This window comes from Artemia franciscana, chromosome 20 (genome assembly GCF_032884065.1).
Source record: "Artemia franciscana chromosome 20, ASM3288406v1, whole genome shotgun sequence".
Classification (NCBI taxonomy): Eukaryota; Metazoa; Arthropoda; class Branchiopoda; order Anostraca; family Artemiidae; genus Artemia; species Artemia franciscana.
This window is the reverse complement of record NC_088882.1, coordinates 31,736,160-31,760,368: the sequence shown is the minus strand read 5'-3', so window position 1 is coordinate 31,760,368 and position 24,209 is coordinate 31,736,160. Positions and strand designations below refer to the sequence as shown.

The window sequence follows — 24,209 nt, the reverse complement described above, 5'->3', positions numbered from 1 at the left end:
ACTGATATGAGTATTTTAAGAATAAATTGTACAAAATATCTAGGAGTTTTAATTGATGAATGTCTCAGCTTTAGAGAACATATAGATTATATTAGTCTTAAACTCGCTAGGAATGTTGGCATTTTAAGAAAGTTGCAGTATATTTTCCCAAGAGATATTTTAAGAACAATATATCCTTATCTGCTATACTGTTGCAATGTTTGGGGTAGTACATTTCCTCTCATCTCCATTGTGTTCGAGTTTTGCAGAATAAAGCGCTTCGAGTGTTATGTGGTGTAGGTTTTAAAGACTCGGTACAAAAGAGGTATATAGAATGCAAAATCTTGCCTTTAGCAGGACTTATTATTTTTTATCGATGCCTGTTTATATATAAATATTTTCAAAATTGTTTACCAATATGTTTTAAAAGTATGTTTGAATTAGGAAGTGATATTCATACACATTCTACAAGACAGTCCGATATAATTCGTCGTCCGCTTGCTATTACCCGTAGATCTCAATTTTCTATTCGGCATCTAGGACCCCATGCATGGAATTGTTTACCTACCACTTTGAGAAACATGGATAGTTTTTTTGAATTTCGGCGGGAATTAAAGCTATTTTGCCTTAATATTTATGGTTTTGATAGTTGAGTGGACCTCAAGTGGAGCCAAGATGTTGGTTTTGATTTTGGCGATACTGGTAAAGTGGTTTTAGTTTCTTATTGTTTTGTCTCTTTCGAAGAGTAAATCCGTTTCGATTGAAATGCAGGGTAATTGATTTTTTTCTTCTTTTTTCTTTCTTTTTTCTTTTTCTTTTCTTTTCTTTTTATTTTTTCTTCTTTTTCGTATTGTTTTATTTGTATGTGTATTGGGGTTGTAAGCCCAAACAAGCTTTGCTTCGGGCCATTTGCTTGTTTTGTTTTGTTATTTATATTAATAAACCAATCTTTCTCTCTCTCTCTCTCTCTCTCTCTCTCTCTCTCTCTCTTACGTTGTGATACTTAATGTAACTGTGAAAACACTGTGGTTATAAACCCGTAAAATTAATCAATTTAATCCTACGGTTTCCTGAGATTTAGAAGAATTTTTCTAAGGCAAAAAGCTTACAGATTACACACTTCCATTCCACTGAATTTCCATCAGAAAATAAGAAACCATCTACCGAAGTTTATAATAAAGCAAAACCTTACTAAATCCTAATTAAATCTTTAAAAATATAAGAAACATATGGTTTATTTTACATGGTACAAAATTGGAGACATGCAAATTCAAGGCTAACTGTAAGAGGAAGTCTAAGCTCACAATAGTCATCTTTTTCAAGACACAAAAACAAATATCAATATGCCTACTGATCTAGTGAGGTACTTATACGAAGTTCACTCTAAATATAGACTGCCTTGGAAAACAATATCACGCTTTATTTTTGTTGAAGCAGCCTCCATCTTACTTTCGAGTGTTGGATTACCAAGAATTTGAGCGGCTTTACGAAGATCCTCTAAAGTCTCTACAAGTTGCTGTATCACTCTTACTATCGAGCCATCCTGGACGTCAGTCAGTTCTATTATTTCTCTAAATGACACACCCATCGTCCATTTATAGACCACCTCAACTAGGCCAAATTGAAACTGATCAACATAGTCATCAACATCTTCTAGTAAACCGAAGTGTTTTTGAGTTTCACCGATGTCCCTTGCTAACTTTTGAATGCGATCTATAGTTTCCTTTTGAGAAGGAGTAAGGTTTGGCCCCATCTCAGTCTTTTGATTGAAAACTAAACATGATAGTAATGCTGCAATATCCTCTTCTGGTAAATCTGTCAAAATATTGTGGAATAATAACTCGGTCAGCATTAATTCTTGTTTTCCAATGCTGCACGCTACCTGTCCCTTCAGTTGAACTATGTTATCTGAATTAACATAATCGAAAGATTTCAAAACATTCAATTTTGCAGTATATTCTGTTGAATTACCAAGACGCTCGTCCGATTTGAGGTAAGCCAACTGATCGTATTCTTCTCGCTCTTGCATAGTGAAATTCAAATGGTCATAAAAAGATGAGCACAAGCAACAATTGAAATCTCATATTTTGGTTTGATTTTTTGCAGCTCTTGCACTAGCAAAACCATGTCCAAGGTTTTCTGTTTTAAATATTCTACCAGATTAAGGTAACTGAAGTTGGGATCTTTTGATATACGCAATAAGGTATCAACTGCTTTCATAAATTCAGAACAAGGAGAATCTTCCTTTGGTTTTGCGTTCCAGTCATTTAATATGGCCTTGCAATCTATTTTTAGGGTGGAGTTGGTAACATCTGCAATGTCTTCTACCTTCAAAGATAAAACGTCACCGTCCCGACCATGTGGAACAAAATATGTATGTTTTACAAGGGCTACCATTTTTGGTGTTAGGGCAGATTTCGGTCTCGTTTTATCTGTTTTTTTTCATTGAGTTTTCTCTCTTTATTTCTCTGCTCCCACGAAGGACTAAAATCTTAAAAATGGGCTCTTTAGAAAGGTTATTGACATCTAGAAGGAGACCAAGTTTAAAACACATTCATCGTCGACGACTGTTAAAAAACGTCCAGGTTTCAATGCCTTAATTACTTGGGGGTGTAAAACATGCTTGTACACTTCAGCTTTTTTTTCTAGATACTTTCTAGCAGCCTCATAAAAGCTTTCAATATCTGAGCACGTGTTACAGTAAAGTTTTGGGGGGTTCTCTCTTTGTTTCATTTCCTTTTCAAGTTGTTCGATTTTTCAGCGGAAATGAACCTCCCCAAAGCTTAGTTTCATCATGTCTTGAACTCTTAATTGTTTTCCTCTCAGTAAATTCAATATCATCGAATAAGTCACACGAAACTGCGATTCTAATTTTTGAGATTTTCCGAGCATCATTTTGTGAAGGCTTTCCAATTCCGGCACATTATCTTTACATAATATTAGAACAGTGCCAGTAGAGTCTAAACCTCGCCTTCCAGCACGTCCAGCCATCTGTATATATTCCGAAGGCAGCAATTGTCTTCGACCTTTGTCGTCGTGTTTCATTATATCGTCAAAAACTACTGAGCGAGCAGGCATATTTACTCCCATTGCAAAAGTCTCAGTTGCAAATAGCAGCTTAACCTTCCCATCTTGGAACAGCATTTCAACAACTTCTTTTAAAATTGGCAATATTCCACTGTGATGGACACCTATTCCTCGGTTTAACAGACTTGACATTTGAATAACTTGTGGAAGATTCTTGTCTGAGCTTTTGAGTTTGTCCAGGCATTTGTGCAAGAACTGAGTAATAGCATCTTTTTCTTTTGCTGTTGTTAAGTCAATAGAAGCCAATAAATTTGCATTTGAATCGCATTTGCTCCTTGACAAAGTAAAACAAATAACAGGGAGCTTGTCTTCGGAACGAAGATGATCAAGTACTCGAATCCAAAGCTGCTTTTGGTGCTGTGGGCCCCATTTTGGAGTAGGGGTAGCAATAGCTGTCACGTTTTTAACCTGATTGCCTTCTTTTTTATTGCATCTATGATCATAATATCGTCTACCTCCTCCGAGAGGCCCTTTTCCAGTGTCTTTTTGTTGAGCATGGACTTTCTCTTTTGGTTTCTTTGCTTCTATAGCATCTAAATAGCCTTTATGCAGTAGAGTTCCCTCAGCTCCTAAAATAAGAAATTTATGCTCCTGTGATTTTCTAGATTGTCCTGTATATAAATAATTTTCTAAAGGTACAGGCCTCTTCGGTGTGCTTATAACATACATCTTTCTTTTCTTCGTCATGCCAACCCATGACACAAATTCCAAGGTATTGGGAACAGTGGCACTCAACATGATGATTCCCACCTGTTCTGGTAAAAGAATTAATACTTCTTCGTATACGACACCTCGTTCAGAATCGTTCATGTAATGAATTTCATCAAATATGACCCATTCTAGGTCTTGAACTGAACTTTGCCCATTATACAGCATGGATCTTAAAATCTCGGTCGTCATTATAACACAACTCGCCTTTGGACTGATCTGGACATCTTCTGTTATAATCTCGACGTCTTCAAAAGTACTTCTAAACTCTCTAAATTTCTGGTTGGACAAGGCTTTGATAGGTGAAGTGTAAAATGTCTTCATCATATGCCTCCTAGATAAAGCAATAGCATACTCAGCAACTACTGTTTTTCCTGCAGATGTATGTGCAGTGATAAGAACACTTTCACCTTTCTCCAATTTAATAATAGCATGTTTCTGAAAGCTGTCAAGCTCAAACTTCCATTTGAATGCAGGGTTGGGAAACATACTGTCAAAATCAACAGCTTCACTGACATTAACGGTTTCAGCCCATAATGTTGGGTCTTGCTTAGGAATTTTTGGAAGTGCCAGGTGAACTTTTGAACCTTCGGAATCTTTAATTTTACCTTCAGTCGTTATCTCCTTGTGTCTTTGCCACTGGATTTAAGACTGTCAAAAAAAGTGGATTGAATATTCATCTTTAAAATTCTATAATCTACTCAGGTGAATTTGCTGTATGCATCCTTTTATATGGCACAAGTAACGTCATTATAAACGATATCATTCGTTTTCATGTTTGATTTTAAGTTTGGACGTGACGCCATTTATTTCAGGGCATCTATCATACACGGTATCATTAAAAAGTATAACTGACATCATTTTGGAAATCAGTTAAAAAAATCTATCAATCATTATATGATATCCCGTGTCAAAAGTTGAGTGTAATGTAAAGATAGATACTTTTTGTCATGTGTAGAGGTTGGGCGTCTACGTATGACTCACTCCTGCCTCTAAATGAAAGGTTGACGTAGTTGTATTGATGGCTGTGTTCTCCAAGTATATAAATTTGTTTTCCTCAGAAAATTTCTCTCACATTGCTCCCTCCTTTGACCCACCGACAAGGCAGACGCGAAAGCACACAGTTCGTTTCAATTAGCTGAAGAAAGACACGCTAAGAACCAAGAACTTTCCTCCGGGGTTGCGCTACTATCTTGAACGATCTTCCTCGAAAAGAAGGAACGAATAGAAGGTTCAAGAGACATTTAAAACACCGGGGTGTAAGTACGAGGGAAAAGAATAGCGGCATATTAAATATCTTTTATACCTGGCAGTGTGAATATGGGAATTGAAAAATAAGGCATCTATTAATAGGTTAACATGTATTGTATATCTACTCTTAGTAGTTTTTACGTTGTTTTTACTTATTTTTGTCTTGGTTTCGCTAAATTGAATGCTAATTGGTCCAAAAAACAATTTTGAAGTTTCAGAGATAGCCAGCATTTCAGTAATGCATCGAACCAGTATACAAGCTAACTGGCCATCCTAAGGTCAGGTATGTGAATAGCATTTGGCACAAAATGGAATCTCTTTTGCGGTTGCTTTGATTTCCTTTCAAATGAGCCTTCTTCCGATCTTTTACAATTAGTAAAGCAAAAATGAGGTTGATCAATTTTATTGAATGTATTTGGGGAAATCTGACGTGGGGATGTATGTCCTCCGATTACTTTAATATATTTGTATTTACTGCAACAATCCCAGGTTTTTGAAATTTTACAAAAGCGTACGTTTTTGTTAAACCACCTAAGATACAAAATTTTAAAATATCTTTTGAGCTCATCTAACGTCTATTCATACCTAAGAACCTTTATTTCCAGTAACTTTTTCTTTCTTTCGTCCATAAAAAGAAGCTTCAGGGCAGCACTGTATTTTTTTTCAGTTTTGACTGGTCAGAATATGAAAGTAAAAATATTAAATTAGCGAAATCACTTGACACCGTATTTTGTCCGTAAAATTTTGATTATTAACAATCAATTGATTTTTAAATAAAACTACACCCTTCAAAAGCAAAATGTACCCCGTCAGTTTTTTTTATTGGAACACATTTTAGCTTATTTTTAACTGATTCTTATTCACTTGTTGAAAACCTGCTAGTCCTAAACACTGAATATCTGCATATAGAAGTTTTCTCAATAAAACTGAATTTCTGATTTTTTTTTTTTTTAATTATTATTATGCATATCTGGTTGCGTTATCTTTTATTGCGACTCAAAAAATCAATTATTCTTTCCACTGTCTTTGAGAGTCAAAAGCCAGTTTGGAATTCAAGGTGTTTCTTTTTTTTATAAAAGAAATACTAGAAACTTAGCTACGATAACTTGTTTTTGATATCAACACTATTTTTTTTTTTTTTATTTGCTACTGATCTGTTGATAGGATAAAACAATAATTTCAAATGTATTCTTTTTCAAAGATACCTAGCTCGGAGCTGAAATCTCAAGATCTCAGATAAAATTATTAATGTTGCCTTACGTTAATGGCCCAGGTAACCCATAAATGGTTCACAACGTATAAACCATCTAACTGAAATAAGCTAATATACTCAGGAAGCCATGTAAATCAAGGCGACCTTTTTATCTCTTGTAATTTCAGTAGCTAAACAGTCATAAAGGGCTCTCTCCATGAAACGAAGCAGTCACTTTCTAAATCTATAGCTTTCCACAAAATTTCATTATAGATGGCAAACCGCTGGCGTTGGATACAATTTTTAAGACAAACGTAGTTACTCTTTATAAGGTAAGAATATTCGTGCGTTTTTGGAAGTAGCTTTTTGTTTTTGGGTATATATGTGTACTATGCCCAGAATTGGGGATACAGTTTTGTTTTGTTGTATGAGTACCCTGAGGACATTTCAGTAAATTTTCCAATTGGGTTAATTGGATATCACTAATTCATATTTAACAAGATGCAGAATAGTTGTTGCTAAAACATTTTGGATGTAGCCCTGCTATATGCTACACTACCCCCTCCTCCTAATGTGTTAATAATATAGCTATAATTATATATTTCAAATGTACTCTGACACCTGTCACTCTTGTCTCTCTGTTTCTTGTTTTGTCACAGTTAGTTCAATTTGTAGGTGGAAACAAGAGAGGGCAACTGGAAAAATGCATTAAAAATATATAATTAGGCATATATATTTGCACATTAGGCAGGGTTTGGGGATAAAGCATAGCAGGGTTGAATACAACAATTAGCTACAAATATTTTCCATATTATGAATTGTTTTCTTAGCATGTTTCCTTATCTATAGGATATTCTCCAGGCATATACCCAAAATATTATGTTCATTTACATTGCCAATGAGTTTTATACTCACCAGGGGGTGTGATCTGTTATAGAGTAGGCTAGGAGGACAACTGTCCCCCTGACCAAGCTGAAGTTTAGTGCCTTTGGAAGTATGGATAAAACTGAGATAGGCCTACAGTTTTAAAGTATCCATAGAAACAGATCAGTTTTACCTTTAAGCTTTTGCCTACCTCTGCCTGTATGGTACCATATTACTCATTTTGATTCTCATTTCCATTTTATATGGAAAGATCAGCTCCAAATTTGCCCCCCTTTCTAGGAGTTTGACAAAATTACACTCCTAACCCTCATTATTAGTTTTCAATAAGTATGTAGGCCTATATATTCATGATTTAGCTAGGAAGAAATTGAATCCATCATTTAATGCTTTTTTTAAATATACTTTCTCAATGCAATAACCATTCCTGGTGTAAATTCTGTTTTGAGTCTTTAAAGAGGCTAAAAAGGCTCAAAACAATCCTAAGGAACCAAAAGTTTAAAAGTACTTAAAAAAGTTTAGTGAAGAAAGAATGCCATTAATAGCTAGCTAAGGAATTTTAATTATTTTTGTCATTAGTTTTAATAGTAACATGTAAAGTAAATGTCTTGATTATTGGTTATTGTAGCTAACAAATTTTGACAGCAGCTCCACTATACTTCTCTACCACCCTACCATTTGCAAATACATAGCCCAAGTAATATAAATCCTAACATTCTGCCATTTTGTTTTTTCATCTTGTTTTTCTGGTTCCTCTTTTGCTGCAGTTAATTCAATTGACAAATGCATGGGTGGAATAAGAAAGACTCATTGGGAGAATTCTTGGGAAATGTATGATTTGGGCTATTTATTTGGAATTTAGGGGGGGGGGGGTAAAGATTAGTGGAGCCAAAGCTAAATGTGTTAGCTACAATTATTCTTTGAATTATGAAGTTTGGATTATTTTCTTAATAAGTTTCCTTCCCAAAAGCCCCAAACCCCTTAGTAAAAGAGAGTGGTATGTACTGGAATGCAATACATAGGAGGTGAAGCAAGCTTTCTGCCATCTAGCATTCTCTGAAAAATCTATAGAGGCCATCTAGTATAGTTTGTTTGGTGTTCAACCATCCAGACCAATTATTTTGGTATGTTACACTTTTTTTGAGAAAGCTTATCTCAAAGATTAGCAAATACCCCTCTCCCCTCAAAAAATATTTTGCCTTTAGACTTTCTTTATTTACTCTTTTATAGTTCAATAGAATTTAGTGCTTGTGAATTCAAACAAAAGCCAAATTATCTGATCATATTGTCTGGCCAACCTGTGGTAAAATATTTAGAAAAAAATAACACCCAATTTTAGAGATGGGTGTCACCTGGTGTATAGTATAAAAAAAGGTAAAGGATACAGAATTAGACTTTACAGTCCCTACTGGCAGTGCTGATCTCTATTTCTTGGCCCTTCAGCCAGGAAGTGCAATGGGAGGCTGGGGGCCCGCCTTCCTGTGCTTTTGCACACCCTTCCTGTTTACCTTTCCCAGATGTCTCCAGGCACCCTTTTAGAGCTGGGTTGACTCTGGCTAAGCTTACAGAGTCATGCCACTGACCCCTGTCCCAAACCAAAGAATTGGGTACACTGAGATTCAAACCCGTGGCCTCTCAGACAAAGGATCCTGAATCCAGTGCATAGTAGTAGGACATAGCATGTATAGTAGGACAAGAAAAAATTGTACACTCTGGAACATGTCCCAATATGTACCAGATAACACTCATCTACAAAATTTAGGGTATTTTTTTCTTCAAAAGGATCCATCTACCAAAAAATTCCAATCTTGGGACACATCTTCTTGCCCTCTTATAGAAAAGAGGCAGTAAATATCATATTCTATAACTAGATGAGTCTACTGACATGCAAGATCTGTTTCAAGTGCTTGTTTATGTTTGCTGTGTGTAGTGCACATGAATATATCTTGTTCTGCATAATTGTGGAACTGCTCAGGTAATTTCCAATACAATTGACTCTATAAAAGAAATTTTGACATGTATATAATAATAATGACATGTTGAAATATGACTATATTTATAAACATGTTATGAATTAAAGGTAATTAATTGTTTTGTAAACAAAACTGTTTTCTCCTACTTTAGCAATTGAGATAAATAAGCCCTTGAGCAAGGTTTTGACCTTGCTCATCTATCCAGTTATCAAGGACAAAGTATTATAACCCAACCATCAACAAAAAAAAAATGTCCTAATTCATGCCAAGTGATCATTAATTAATGTTTGTCATTATAAAGCTACAAGCCAAAGCACCTCAAATCTAATGAAATATTCCCTAGGCTCATTAAAGGAATACACACTTACCACTATGATTTTTGATGTTTTAAATTCCTTAATCTAGCAAGTGGCATATCTGCCATAAGATTTTGGCATCTTGGAAAATGTGAAAATTGAGGTTTTACTGCTGATGATGAACACTGTATATGTGTTCGAAATATCCAGTTAAATAATTTTAAATCTATTCACTGTCAATTAAAAGGTTTCATCCCTATTTTGAACTGTTCTACTTTCATCATGGAAAGGCAGTGTGGTCTTCAAAATTATCTAGGTATCTTTATCTTATGAATGGGTGATGGGATCTTAACGAAACTTAATATATAGAAATTTCTTGTGTCTCAAATGATCCATTTTCAATTCGAATTGGATCTGGGGACATAGGGGGTTGGAGGGGGGAAATAGAAATCTTTGAAACTGGAAATCTTGGAAAACGCTTAGAGTAGAGCGATTGGGATGAAACTTGATGGGAAGAATGAGCACCAGTTCTAGATAGGTGATTGACATAACTGGACTGGAGCTGCTCTCTTTGGGGGAGTTGGGGGGATTCCCAGTGCTTTAGCGAGTTTGGTGCTTCTAGACGTGTTAGGACGATGGAAATTGGTATGCGTCTCAGGGATCTGTACAAATTGACTTGATAACAGTCGTTTCCCCGATTGGACCATCTGGGGGGCTGGAGGGAGAGGAAAAATTGAAAAAAAACAAGGTATTTTTAACTTACAAATAGGTGATTGGATTTTAATGAAATTTTATATTTAGAAGGACCTTGTGTCTCAGAGCTCTTATTTTAAATCCCGACTGTATCCGGTGATATTGGGGGGAGTTGGAGGGGGAAACAAGGAATCTTGGAAAACACTTAGAGGGGAGAGATTGGGATGAAACTTGGTGGGAAGAGTAAGCACAAGTCCTAGATATGTGATTGACATAACCGGACTGAATCCACTCTCTTTAGGGGAGGGGGTGTTAATTCAGAAAAATTGGACAAATTGAGGTATTTTTAACTTACAAATGGGTGACCAGATCTTAATGATATTTGATATTCTTAAGGAACTTATGTTTCAGAGCTCTTATTTTAAATCTCGACCAGATCTGGTGATAATGGGGAGAGTTGGAGGGGGAAACCGGAAATCTTGGAACATGCTTAGATTTGAGAGATTGGGTGGGAACTTGGTGGGTAGAATAAGCAAATGTTGTAGATTCCTGATCTTAATGAAATTTGATATTTAGAAGGACCTCGTGTCTCAGAGCTCGTGTTTTCTCAAACTTTTGACCTTTCTGGTACATTTTTCTAAGCCAAAAAATCTTAAGATGCCAATTTTCCCTAAAGAATTATTGATCAGTTTTAAAGAAAAAATTTAGACCTAATTACATGTATAAATAAATAAATAAATAAATGGCATTTATCGTTTACAAAAATATTCATTGAATATAAATTTACGGCACTGAATATGAATTAAAAATTTCTAAGTTTTTATTCTGTAAATTCTCCTAGGACTGTCTGAAAATATAATTTCCTTGCGTCTTCACTTTCAATCGGCATAACTGCTGAACTATTTAATCCGCTCCTGATTCATTGTTGATATCAGATTTGTTTTATTAGTTTTAGCCTGGAAAATGGTCTCTCTCCATCAGAAACGCTTAGAGGAATTATGAAATATATTTAACAATTTAGCAAAAATAGTGTTTTTTATGGCAGCGAGGGGTCGTTTCAAACGCTATGCCCAAATGGACCCAATTGCTCTTGTCACCCTTTATCTGGTCCTGGATTCAGGCATCAAACTACTTACCATTCCCGTCTCTGCAGCCACAAGCTCCAGCTTTTTGATACTTGTGTGTACTTTCCATTAACATGTCAATATAAAAAAGCTGCAGATAGCTGTATATTGTCTAGCATTGGAAAGACTTTGACAATATATGGCATTGCTTCTCTTGTTGGACAAAACATTCACGCATTGTTCACCCCAGATAACAGCATGAGGGACTTAGTGAAAGATTTTCTTACCTTTTTGGTCACTGACAGGCCTGCTCTCCTAATTTTAATAAACTTGCCCCAATTTGTCTGGCAAATTACATCCTATGTCAGCCTAAAGACCCTGAGGTTGAGGTGAACAATGAAGAAGCTTGGAGCTCATCTATTCTTGTTTCAGATCGAGAAACAGCTACCGCTGAACAAGTAAGACCATTTCCCAAACCAAAGACACGCGTTTCTTAACACAGGCAACGACATAAGAAAGGAACTTCAAAAGAAACGACTGATACCCCTGTCAAACTTTAACTTGAAAAAGAAGAAAAGCGAAAAAAAAGTAAGAGCAGCAAATTAGTTGATGGGATAGTTGCTGAAGGGAAAAACACCTCCACAAAGAAGAAACTATTCATAGAGCCAAATAGTGAAGACAAAAGTGATCCTAGATGATGGAAATGAGGATTCTTTGATCAAGCTGATCAAGACAGAGAGTCGATCAAGGAAATGAGGGTTATCTTTAATTTTTTGTGCTGTCAGTTCTTTGATTTTCTTGTGGTGGTTTTGAAGTTCATTGGAAAACTTTTTCTTAGCTGTAATGTGGATGGATTTAACAGGACCGGATCGTGGTTGGTTGAATTCAATCCATAGATGTAGCCAAAAATGAAATTACCAGTATTATCTGTGATAGATATCAAAATAGATGTAGGTAAATGAAATTACCAGTATTATCTGTTTTTAATCAAACATTTTAAATAATATTTTGGTAAACAATTTTGGTAATTATGGATAAAGAAGAAATTATAATTCTTTTCTGTTTTTATGGCACTTGGTATTAACCAAGTGACATATAGCAATCGCAAATTCTGTTGGTCTCTGTCTGTTGGCCTGTCCTGGTTTTGCTACTTTAGGCACTTTCAGGTAAGCTAGGACGATGAAATTGAGCAGACGTATCAGGAACCACACCATATTAAATTTGAAATTGTCGTTTCCCCAATTCTACCATCTGGGGGGGGGGGGGAGTGGGGACGGTAAAATCAGAAAAATTAGAAAAAAGGAGGTATTTTTAACTTACGAACGGGTGATCGGATCTTAATGAAATTTGATGTTGGGAAGGGTAACAGTTTCAGAGCTCTTATTTTAAATCCCGACCGGATCAGGTGACATTGGGGACGAGTTGGGGTGGGGAAACCTAAAATCTTGGAAAACGCTTAGAGTGGAGGGATCGGGATGAAACCTGGTGGGAAAAATAAACACAAGTCCTAGATACGTGATTGACATAACTGGAACGGATCCGTTCTCTTTTGGGGAGTTGGGGAGAGGGTTAATTCTGAAAAATTAGGAAAATGAGGTATTTTTAACTTATGAAGAAGTGATCGGTTATGATTGAAATTTGATGTTTCGGAAAATATCGTATATTAGAGCTCTTATTTTAAATCCTGATCGTATCCCTTGATATTGGGGGGAGTTGGGGGGGGCCTAAAATCTTGGAACACGCTTTGAGCCGAGGGATCGGGATGAAACTTGGTGGGAAAAATAAGCACAAGTCCTAGGTACGTGATTGGCATAGCCGGAACGGATCCGCTTTCTTTGGGGGAGTTGGGGGAGGGTTAATTCTGAAAGATTAGAAAAAATCAGGTATTTTTAACTTACGAAGGAGTAACCAGATCTTAATGAAATTTGATGTTTGGAAGAAAATCGTGTCTCAGAGCTCTTATTTTAAATCCCGACTGGATCCAGTGACATTGGGGTGAGTTGGGGGACATAAAATTTTGGTAAACGCTTAGAGCGGAGGGATCGGGATGGAACTTGGTGGGGAAAATAAGCACAAGTCCTAAATACGTGATTGAAATAACTGGCTCTCTTTGGGGGAATTGGGGGGGGGGGTTAATTCTAAAAAATTAAAAAACTGAGGTATTTTTAACTTGTGAAGAAATGATCGGGTCTCTATGAAATTTCATATTTAGAAGGACCTCGTAACTCAGATCTCTTAACTTAAATCCTGACTGGATCCAGTGCCATTGGGGGGGGGGACCAGAAATCTTAGAAAACGCTTAAACGGAGAGATCAGGATGAAACTTGGTGGGAAGAATAAGCACAAGTCCAAGATAAGTGACTGACATAACCGGACCGTATCCGCTCTCTTTGGTGGAGCTAGGGGGGGGGGAGTAATTCGGAAAAAAATAGAAAAAATGAGGTATTTGTAACTTACCAACTGGTGATCAGATCTTAATGAAATTTGATATTTAAAAGGATCTCGTGTTATAGAACTCACATTTTAAATCCTGACCTGATCCAGTGACATTGGGGGGAGTTGGGGGGGGGATGGAAATCTTGGGAAACGCTTAGAGTGGAGAGATCGGGGTGAAACTTGATGGGAAGAATAAGCACAAGTTATAGATACGTGATTGACATAATTGGAACGGATCCGTTCTCTTAGGGGTAGCTGCGGGTTGTTAATTTGGAAAAAAACTAGAAAAATTGCGGTATTTTTAACTTAAGAATGGGTGACTGGATCTTAATGAGATTTGATATTTAGAAGGAACTCGTACCTCAGAGCTCTTATTTCAAATCCCGACCAGATCTGTTGAGATTGGGGGGAGTTGGAGAGGGAAACCGGAAATCTTTTAAAACGCTTATAAATGTCGTCGAGTCGTGATTGACGAAACCGGACTGGATCCGCTCTCTTTGGGGGAGTGGGGGGATTCAATGCTTTGGTGAGTTTGGTGCTTCTGGACCTGCTAGGACGATGAAAATTGGTAGGCGTGTCAGGGAGCTGCACTAATTGACTTGATAAAGTCATTTTCCCTGATTCGACCATCTGGGGGGCTGAAGGGAGAGGAAAAACTAGAAAAATTAAGGTATATTTAACTTGCGAGTGGGTGATCGGATAATGGATATTGACATTTAGAAGGACCTCGGGACTCAGAGCTCTTATTTTCAATCCCGATCGGCATTAAACCTCTGATTTTCCCTTTAAAGAAATCTATTGATTCTTAAAATTGTGCTAGATCTCATGCTATATGAGCTCTTGGCTCTTCCGACCTCGTCACAAGTGCCATAGCTCTTGTTTTTTAAATAATTTCAAATAATTTTTTTGGTACATTTTACACTTAATGCAAATAAAAGCTGTTTAAAAAGCATCCATAATGTATGGCTAGATTAGATTAATGTAACACTATTATTAGGACCGTATATGGGACAATCAGGGGGGAGGGGGTGTCTAGTGTCTGGATAACAACTATTACATTGAAAAGGAGCACAAAAATGAAAAATCTTTTAGTGCTGCTTTTCTTATGTTAAGATGTTTCCTTCACAAGACTGGCACACTCAAAGATGTGCTGTTTTTGTGTGTTTAATTTTTCATAAGTAGGGTAAGATACCCAGTAGCTGGACAGCTCATCAGCACTTCGACAGTAATAAAATATTTAAGTAATATAAAATCATATTGATTATATAATATAATAATTATAAATTATATAAATATATAAATTATTTATATATAAATTGTGTAATATATAATATATCAATTATATAATACGTGCTATATTAATATATTAAGATATAAATTATATTAATTATATAAATTATGTTATTTGTATGATATAATTAATTATATAAAATTATATAATATAAATATTTAAGTAAAATATTTTAAATATTTAAGATAGTAATAAAATATCATTATAAAATATTTGTCGGATTGTTACCACATGGAAATTAGAGCAAAATACAAAGTATTTTAGCCACAAACAATACTGAATATTTTTGAATGCACTGTTTGTCAGTAGTGGAGTCTACTCTTCAATACAGATTTGAAGTTGGAGCCCAATCTTCAAAATTACTGTCCAGTCTTGTATCTTAGAGTTAGGTCAAAGCTTCCAAGTTGCCTGCATAATCAATATTAGACGTATTTAATATGAGACAAGTGCTGTGAAGCAGAATAATTATGTCCAAATAGGCTAGGCCGCATGGTAATTTATGCCTAAATTTAAATGTTTAAAAGATTTTAAATGATGTTTACAAATGATGTTTACAATGTTTACAATGAAATGATGTTTACAATGTTTAAATGATTTTTCAATATTCTAGTCAGTGAGTCTCAGCTAGCTTGGTCACAACTATAAGCCAACCCACCTGTCTAAACCTATATGCATCATATCCAAGATTAGGAGCTTTTTGTCAATTTTTAGGAACGATTAATTTGAACTAAGATATTTGTCCGAGATTAAATACTGGCCTTTACACTGAGCGCTGTCTGTCTTACCCTAAATAAATATCAAGAGTTGTCTCACAACGCCAAGAAATGTCAATTTGACCCCCGACCCCAGCAAAATCAGCTAGCTTTTCTATATAATGCATGACTATATTCAGACTTCATATGTTTGTGGAGGAAAGGGGGACTTGGATTTAAAATAAATTTTTTAAGAATGTATTTTCGCCCTAACCTCAGGGACATCGATTTGTCAATAATGCAGGGGAGAGGATTAAAATATTTTTATAAAGTCTAGGGGGGAGGGGTATTTTTTTCTGTCAATGATATCAAAACTCTTTTTAGACATATTTCTTGTCAAAAATACCGAAAATTAGATATTGTTCAATGAAAGTTCCAAAGAAGGTATTACTCTATACAAACATAGTTGTCCCCTCTATTGGCTCCTCTGTCTAACTTTGCTATTGTAAATTGTTCTTACCTCTGGTATCGTACTCGTACTCTGGTACTCGTCTATTTTAAAGGCAAAAAAGGTTATGAAGAGATACCTATATTTATAATAAAATGTAAATTTTGTTTTGGTCTACTGCTTTTTTGCTTTTAAAAACACAATTCGAGTCATTGGAGTTAAATTTTAAAGTGTATTGGGATTTCTTTTTGAATTCTTAATTCTTGAATACCTTACAAAAAAAGGATATATATATATATATATATATATATATATATATATATATATATATATATATATATATATATATATATATATATATATATGTGTGTGTGTGTGTGTGTACTAGCCGTTGGGGTGGCGCTTTGCGCCACCATAACACCTAGTTGGAGGGGGTGCTTCGGGCGCCCCCCCAAGCTCCCGCGCGCGTAAGTCGCTACCCGCCATATTACTTACGCGCCATTGAAGTTGTGTCCCTGTGTCCCACCTGTGAATATACATATATATATATATATATATATATATATATATATACTAGCTGTTGGGGTGGCGCTTCGCGCCACCTCAACACCTAGTTGGTGGGGCGCTTCGCGCCCCCCAAGCCCCCCCCCCCCGCGCGCGTAAGTCGTTACGCGCCATATTACTTACGCGCCATTGTAGTTGTGTCCCTGTGTCCCACCTGTGAATATACATATATATATATATATATATATATATATATATATATATATATATATATATATATATACTAGCTGTTGGGGTGGCGCTTCGCGCCACCCCAACACCTAGTTGGTGGGGTGCTTCGCGCCCCACCAAGCCCCACACCCCCCCCCCGCGCGTAAGTTGTTACGCGCCATATTAGTTACGCGCCATTGTAGTTGTGTCCCTGTGTCCCACCTGTGAATATAGATAGATTTATATATGTGTTTCAAACTACGTAAAAATTGCGAATATACAACATTTTTGGCTTTCCCACTACTGGGAGCTTTCCGTTTCCAATTGCCAGCAATTGATCTGAAAATGTTTGACCAGAGTCATCGTTTTGCAATCGGACACGCATATTTGTAGTTAATTTTAATATTTTTACGTGTGCCCATAAATTAGAATTTTTCAGGCAAGCATTCATTTCGTCTGCAGGAGTTAAACTACGTAAAAATTGCGAATATACAACATTCTTGGCTTTCCCATTGTCTGTGCATATACAAAGCCGTATGTACTAATAATGACGTCATATGCAAACGCTCTTTTTACAAACAAACAAACATGCATACACACAACTCGTTTTTATATAGATAGATAGATAGATAGATACAATACAAATTAACTGCGTAAAACTTGCGAATATACAACATTCTTCGCTGTCCAATTGTCGCTGCATATAAATAGATTGTCAGGTTTACCGACCCTCGAACAAGCAACGTACAATTATCCATGGGAAAAACAATCAGTATTAAGATCTATACAACATTTTTCTAATGATTGACCTTGAGCTTTGTTAATGGTGATTGCAAATGCTAATCGAATTGGGAATTGCAATCTTTTAAATTTAAAAGGCAGATCCGTTGGAATCATGGGAATGCGAGGAATAAGACCAGCCTCACCCTCAAAAGGCCCTGTCAAGATTGTGGCCTCTATTAGGTTTTCCATTGTTTTTTTTTACGGCAAGTCGCGTGCCATTGCAAAGCTTTGGTGGGTTGATATTTCTTAAAAGTATTATTGGTACGCCTATTTTTAGTTGTAGCACGTGTGGCGGAAACCCTGAAAGGTCTATGGAATTTAAAAATTCAGATGGATAATTAACCGCTTCATTTGGTTCCAAAACTTTGTCGACTGACTTGTAAAGGACTGCCTGGTCTCGAATCTTGGTCAAAACAATATTGTTGATTTCGTGTACGTCTATATTTTTGGGTGCGAGAATCGCTCTTTCACTTAGCCATTTATTATTTTTATAATTTTTTAGAATATTCGGAAATACTTTTTCAATCAATTCATTTTTGGACGTCACTAAATTACAGAAATCAGCAGGTAGTTGTATACGTCCTGAAATTGAGTCTATCGTATCATAAATGTCTTTTTGTTCCGACGTTAACTTGGAAATGTTATTTTGTACATACGACAATAGATCATTCGTACTGTAACTTTGTTCACGATCCAATTCTACACATGTCGAAACAGCAGCGATACGGTTAGGTGAAGGCATTCCCAAATCCTGAAGAGGTTTGTTTGCCATATGTACGCACAAATCTTCTATAATAACTAAAATGCAGTTATAAATTTCTGATGTAAAATCAAAAGTCATATCTGACGTCTCTAACTGTTTTCGATGGAGTATATCTTCGGACATTTTTGACTTATATTTTTCCCATAACTCTGTAGGAGCTGATGGAGAGCAAGTTGTTAAAATGATGCCAAACAATGCACGAATTTGACTTGGGGTTGACGTTTCGCACGCGTCATTGATGCAGTTATCCCAGTGTTGGTCATTCTCCAATAAATTCAGAGCTTGGCATGCACTACGGTAAGTGTCATGTGTAGTACCGTTTACAGTTCTCAAATACTCAAAGGATGTCGGACCGGGTACATTCACCAAAAGCAGGCGTAGAAAGAAGCATTCATGTTGATTGGGGTGAACGGTGTAGAGTCTTCCTATCGTGGTATCTTTGAAGATGGTAGGTTGGCCGTCGACTGACTTACCCTGTTTTCGACGTTCAAATACTTTATTTTTAGTATTCCACGTGTAATACGAAGGCACTTCAGTATACAGCAGTTTTTTTGCAAAAGAATCATTTTTGCAAAGCGAAAAAAAAGCTGTTAATTTTGTATCCGGTGGATTCAGGGCTCTTTGTTGCACGTTGGTTTCCGAGAAATAAACACGTTGACCATTCTGTAAATGTACCGCTAAGTGAACAACAGCTGGACTACGTTCATGTATCGGAAATGAAAGAATTCGCCAAACAGCTTCATTACTGCTTATGTATCTTCCAGCCTGATATTGTACGATTTCGTCAAAATCTTTGATTTCGGGCTGCAAGCCAAAAACTGCCATGTCACTGCCTTTGTTGACGTATTTACATATGTATTTGATTGCCTTTACGGAGTTAAAGTATTCAACGTTTATGTGTGCATTAAATGTTTTTGATAATAATGGGGAATATGGAACAACCCACTGGTTATCTACTTCGATGGTGGTGCCGTTGCCATTGTAGGTTCTTCAGTCATTTTACAATTAGAAATTTCTCTTTCAACGGTCTTCTTACAATTAAAAATTTGTCTTTGAACGATATTCTTAAATACCTGTGTCCTGGTCGTCATTTATATTCCCTGTGTCCCGGTCGTCATTTGTGTCCCGGTATCCCAGTCTTTAATTTCTCTTTAAGTGTCCCGGTCGTTATTTATATTCCCTCTGTCCCGGTCGTCATTTGTGTCCCGGTCTGTAATTTCTCTTTGAGTGTTTTTTCTTTTTAGTATTTTTTAGTTTTTTACATTTTTTCTTTTTTCAGTTTTCTTTTTCTTCTTTATTTTTCAGCTTCACTATGAAATACATATCGCCGAGCCTTTGTTTTTTTAACTAAAATCTGGTAGGCATTGATGACCTTATCCAAGTCAAAATCCCAAACTCAATCATCACCGCTATCATTTTCAGTTTTTATATGTTTTGACTCTCGCTGTCCAGGTGGATCTTCATCTAACTGCGCGGTTTTGCGTTCTTTAGCCTCAAGCCTGTTTCCTTGCTGTTCTTTTGATTCCTCGGCACGCTTTCTTTTCTGACTTTCTCTATCAGCAGCAAGTTTTTTGGCATAGACTCTTTGAGCATCTTCATCGGCTTTTGCCATTGTAAGTTCATCAGTCATTTTAAACTTAAACATTAATAGATTTCTACGTGAACATATATGTCTTAAATATCTGAATGACGTCACCGTCATTGCAAAAATGACGACAACTAACTTCATGACGTCAGTCAACACAGAAACATGACGTCACCTGACAGACAGACAGACACACAGACAGACAAGTTATTTTTATATATATAGATATATGTTTTTTCTACGTAAAACTTGCGAATAAACAACATTCTTCGCTGTCCCATTGTCTGTGCATATAAATAGATTGTCAGGTTTACCGACTCTTGAACATGCAACATATAATTTTCCATGGGAAAAACAATCCGTATTCAGATCTATACCTCATTATTGTAATGATTGCCCTTGAGCTTTGTTGATGGTGATTGCTAATCAAACATTCCCTGTGTCCCGGTCGTCATTTATATATCCCCCCTGTGCCCCCGGCGTCCCCGTTGTAGTTGTGTCCCTGAGTCCCGGTCGTCATTTATATTCCCTGTGTCCCGGTCGTTATTTGGACCCCGGTGTTCCAGTCTGTAATTTCTCTTTGAGTGTCCCGGTCTTCATTTATATTCCGTGTGTCCCGGTGTCCCAGTTTTCATTTCTGTCCCGGTGTCTCGGTCTGTAATTTCGTCAGTCGACAAACATGACGTAAGTAGACAAACAATTTCATGACGGTATAATGCTCAATCCTTATAATGACGTCAGTCGACAAACATGACGTCAGTCGACAGACACACAAACAAACAACTTATTTTTATATAGATAGATATATCTATCTATCTATATAAAATAAGTTGTTTGTTTGTCTGTATGTCGACTGACGTCATGTTTGTGTGTCGACTGACGTCATGTTTGTCGACTGACGTCATTATAAGGATTGAGCGGTATGTCGTCATGAAGTTGTTTGTCGACTGAAGTCATGTTTGTCGACTGACGAAATTACAGATCGGGACAACGGGACACAAATGAAGACCGGGACAACGGGACACAAATGAAGACCGGAACACAGGGTATATAAATGACGACCGGGACAATCAAAGAGAAATTACAGACTGGGACAACGGGACAAGATATTCACAGGTGGGACAAAGGGACACAATTACAATGGCGCGTAACGACTTACGCGCGCGGGGGGGCGCGAAGCGCCCCCACCAACTAGGTGCTGGGGTGGTGCTTCGCGCCACCCCAAGAGCTAGCCTGTATATATAAAAATAAGTTGTTTGTTTGTGTGTCTGTCGACTGACGTCATGTTTGTGTGTCGACTGACGTCATGTTTGTCGACTGACGAAATTACAGACTCGGACACCAGGACACAAATGACGACCGGGACACTCAAAGACAAATTCCAGACTGGGACACTGGGACACAAATAACGAAATGAGGTATAGATCTGAATGCGGATTGTTTTTCCCATGGACAATTATATGTTGCATGTTCGAAGAATGTTGTGTATTCGCAAGTTTTACGTAGTTAACAACATATGTATCTATCTATATTCACAGGTGGGACACAGGGACACAGTTACAATGGCGCGTAACTAATATGGCACGTAACGACTTAAGCGCGCGGAGGAGGCTTGGGGGGCGAGATGTGCCCCCACCAACTAGGGGTTGGGGTGGCGCGAAGCGCCACCACGCCATGTTTTAATACAGCTAGTATATATATATATATATATGTATATATATATATATATATATATATATATATATATATATATATATATAAATATATATATATATATATATAAGTTGTTTGTTTGTGTGTCGACTGACGTCATGTTTGTCGACTGACGTCATTATAAGGATTGAGCGGTATGTCGTCATGAAGTTGTTTGTCGACTGACGTCATGTTTGTCGACTGACGAAATTACAGACCCAGGGAATGTTCGATTAGCAATCAGCATCAACAAAGCTCAAGTGCAATCATTAGAATAATCTGTAGATCTGAATACGGATTGTTTTACCCATGGACAATTATATGTTGCATGTTCAAGAGTCAGTAAACATGACAATCTATTTATATGCACAGACAATGGGACAGCGAAGAATGTTGTATAATTGCAAGTTTTACGTAGTTAAAAACATATATATTTCTATCTATATTCACAGGTAGGACACAGGGAAACAACTACAATGGCGCGTAGCTAATATGGCGTGTAATTACTTACGCGCGTGGGGGGCTTGGGGGGGGGCGAGGTGCCCCCACCAACAGCTAGTATATATATATGTATATATATATATATATATATATATATATATATATATATATATATATACATATATATATATATATATATATATATATATATATATATATATAATATATATATATATATATATATATATATATACTAGCTGTTGGGGTGGCGCTTCGCGCCACCCCAACACCTAGTTGGTGGGGGCGCTTCGCGCCCCCCCCAAGCCCCCCCGCGCGCGTAAGTCGTTACGCGCCATAATAGTTACGCGCCATTGTAGTTGTGTCCCTATGTCCCACCTGTGAATATAGATAGATATATATATATGGTTTTAACTACGTAAAAATTGCGAATATACAACATTCTTTGCTGTCCCATTGTCTTTGCATATAAATAGATTGTCAGGTTTACCGACTCTTGAACATGCAACATATAATGGTCCATGGGAAAACAATCTGTATTCAGATCTATACCTCATGATTCTAATGATTGCCCTTGAGCTTTGTTGATGGTGATTGCTAATCGACCATTCCCTGTCCCGGTGTCCAGGTCGTCATTTACATCCCCCTGTTTCCCCCGGTGTCCCCGTTGTAGTTGTGTCCCTGTGTCCCGGTCGTCATTTATATTCCCTGTGTCCCGGGTCCCGGTCGTCATTTGTATCCCGGTGTCCCGGTCTGTATATACATTCGTTTTTTAGTTTTGTTTTTCTCCATTATTTTTTTCCTTTTTTTTTCTTTTTTAGCTTATTTAGATTTTTAAATTTTTTAGTTTTTTTATTAGTTTTTAGTTTTTTTTCTTTTTAGTTTTTTTGTCCCGGTCGTCATTTATATCCCCCTGTTTCCCCCGGTGTCCCCGTTGTAGTTGTGTCCCTGTGTCCCGGTCGTCATTTATATTCCCTGTGTCCCGGTCGTCATTTGTATCCCGGTGTACCGGTCTGTATATACATTCGTTTTTTAGTTTTGTTTTTCTCCTTTATTTTTTTCCTTTTTTTTTTCTTTTTTAGTTTATTTAGATTTTTAGATTTTTTAGTTTTTTTATTAGTTTTTAGTTTTTTTTTCTTTTTAGTTTTTTTGTAGTTTTTACCTTCTTTTTAGTTTTGTTAATTTTTTTTTTTACTTGTGTCCTGGTCGTCATTTATACTCCCTGTGTCCCGGTGCTTTGTTGATTGCTAATCGAACATTCCTTTTGTCCTGGTCGCTTTCTCTTTGAGTGTCGTCATTTATTTTTTTCTTTTTTAGTTCTTTTAGTTTTTACCTTTTTTAGTTTTTTTTAGTTTTTAGTTTTTTTAGTTTTTTACCTTTTTTTAGTTTTTTTAGTTTTTTTAGTTTTTTAGCTTTTTTATTTTTTTTATTAGTTTTTAGTTTTTTTGTAGTTTTTGCCTTTTTTTTAGTTTTTTTAGTTTTTTAGCTTTTTTATTAGTTTTTAGTTTTTTTTGTAGTTTTTGCCTTTTTTTAGTTTTTTTAGTTTTTTAGCTTTTTTATTTTTTTATTAGTTTTTAGTTTTTTTTGTAGTTTTTGCCTTTTTTTAGTTTTTTCAGTTTTGACGTCACCTGATCCAGTTTTTTCAGGTGACGTCACCTGATCCACGATCCACAGATCCACAGACAACTTATTTTTATATATATAGATAGTTTTTTTTTTTACTTATGTCCTGGTCGTCATTTATACTCCCTGTGTCCCGGTGCTTTGTTGATTGCTAATCGAACATTCCTTTTGTCCTGGTCGCTTTCTCTTTGAGTGTCGTCATTTATTAGTTTTTTCCTTTTTTTTTTTAGTTTTTTATTGGTTTTTACCTTTATTTTAGCTTATTTTTCAGTTTTTTCCTTTTTTTTAGTTTTTTTGTAGTTTTTGCCTTTTTTTAGTTTTTTCAGTTTTTTTTTTAGTTTTTTATTGGTTTTTACCTTTATAGTTTTTTTAGTTTTTTAGCTTTTTTATTTTTTTTATTAGTTTTTAGTTTTTTTTGTAGTTTTTGCCTTTTTTTAGTTTTTTCAGTTTTGACGTCACCTGATCCAGTTTTTTCAGGTGACGTCACCTGACACATCCATCCACACATCCACAGACAGACAACTTATTTTTATATATATAGATATATATATATATATATATATATATATATATATATATATTCGGTATATATAAAAAT

The 24,209-nt window shown here is 36.2% G+C and overlaps 2 protein-coding genes across 5 annotated transcripts in view; one reads left to right on the top strand and one right to left on the bottom strand.

Moving 5' to 3' along the window:
- Positions 1 to 243: 243 nt before the first annotated feature.
- Positions 244 to 4,442, bottom strand: LOC136040051 (superkiller complex protein 2-like). Its single transcript, XM_065724117.1, is given in 3 exon segments — positions 244 to 2,058; positions 2,419 to 2,532; positions 2,535 to 4,442. Coding segments are annotated over 3 exon segments (2,544 nt in total). The 5' UTR covers positions 4,264 to 4,442; the 3' UTR covers positions 244 to 1,357.
- Positions 4,443 to 6,436: 1,994 nt separating this feature from the next.
- The window catches only part of LOC136040122 (serine hydroxymethyltransferase-like), a 111,847-nt gene continuing 94,074 nt past the window's right edge, over positions 6,437 to 24,209 (top strand). The window contains exon 1 of one of the 4 annotated variants that reach the window (XM_065724220.1): positions 6,437 to 6,549. The gene's annotated coding sequence lies outside the window, so the exon portion shown is untranslated. The other 3 variants (XM_065724222.1, XM_065724221.1, XM_065724223.1) reach the window with 3 other exon arrangements.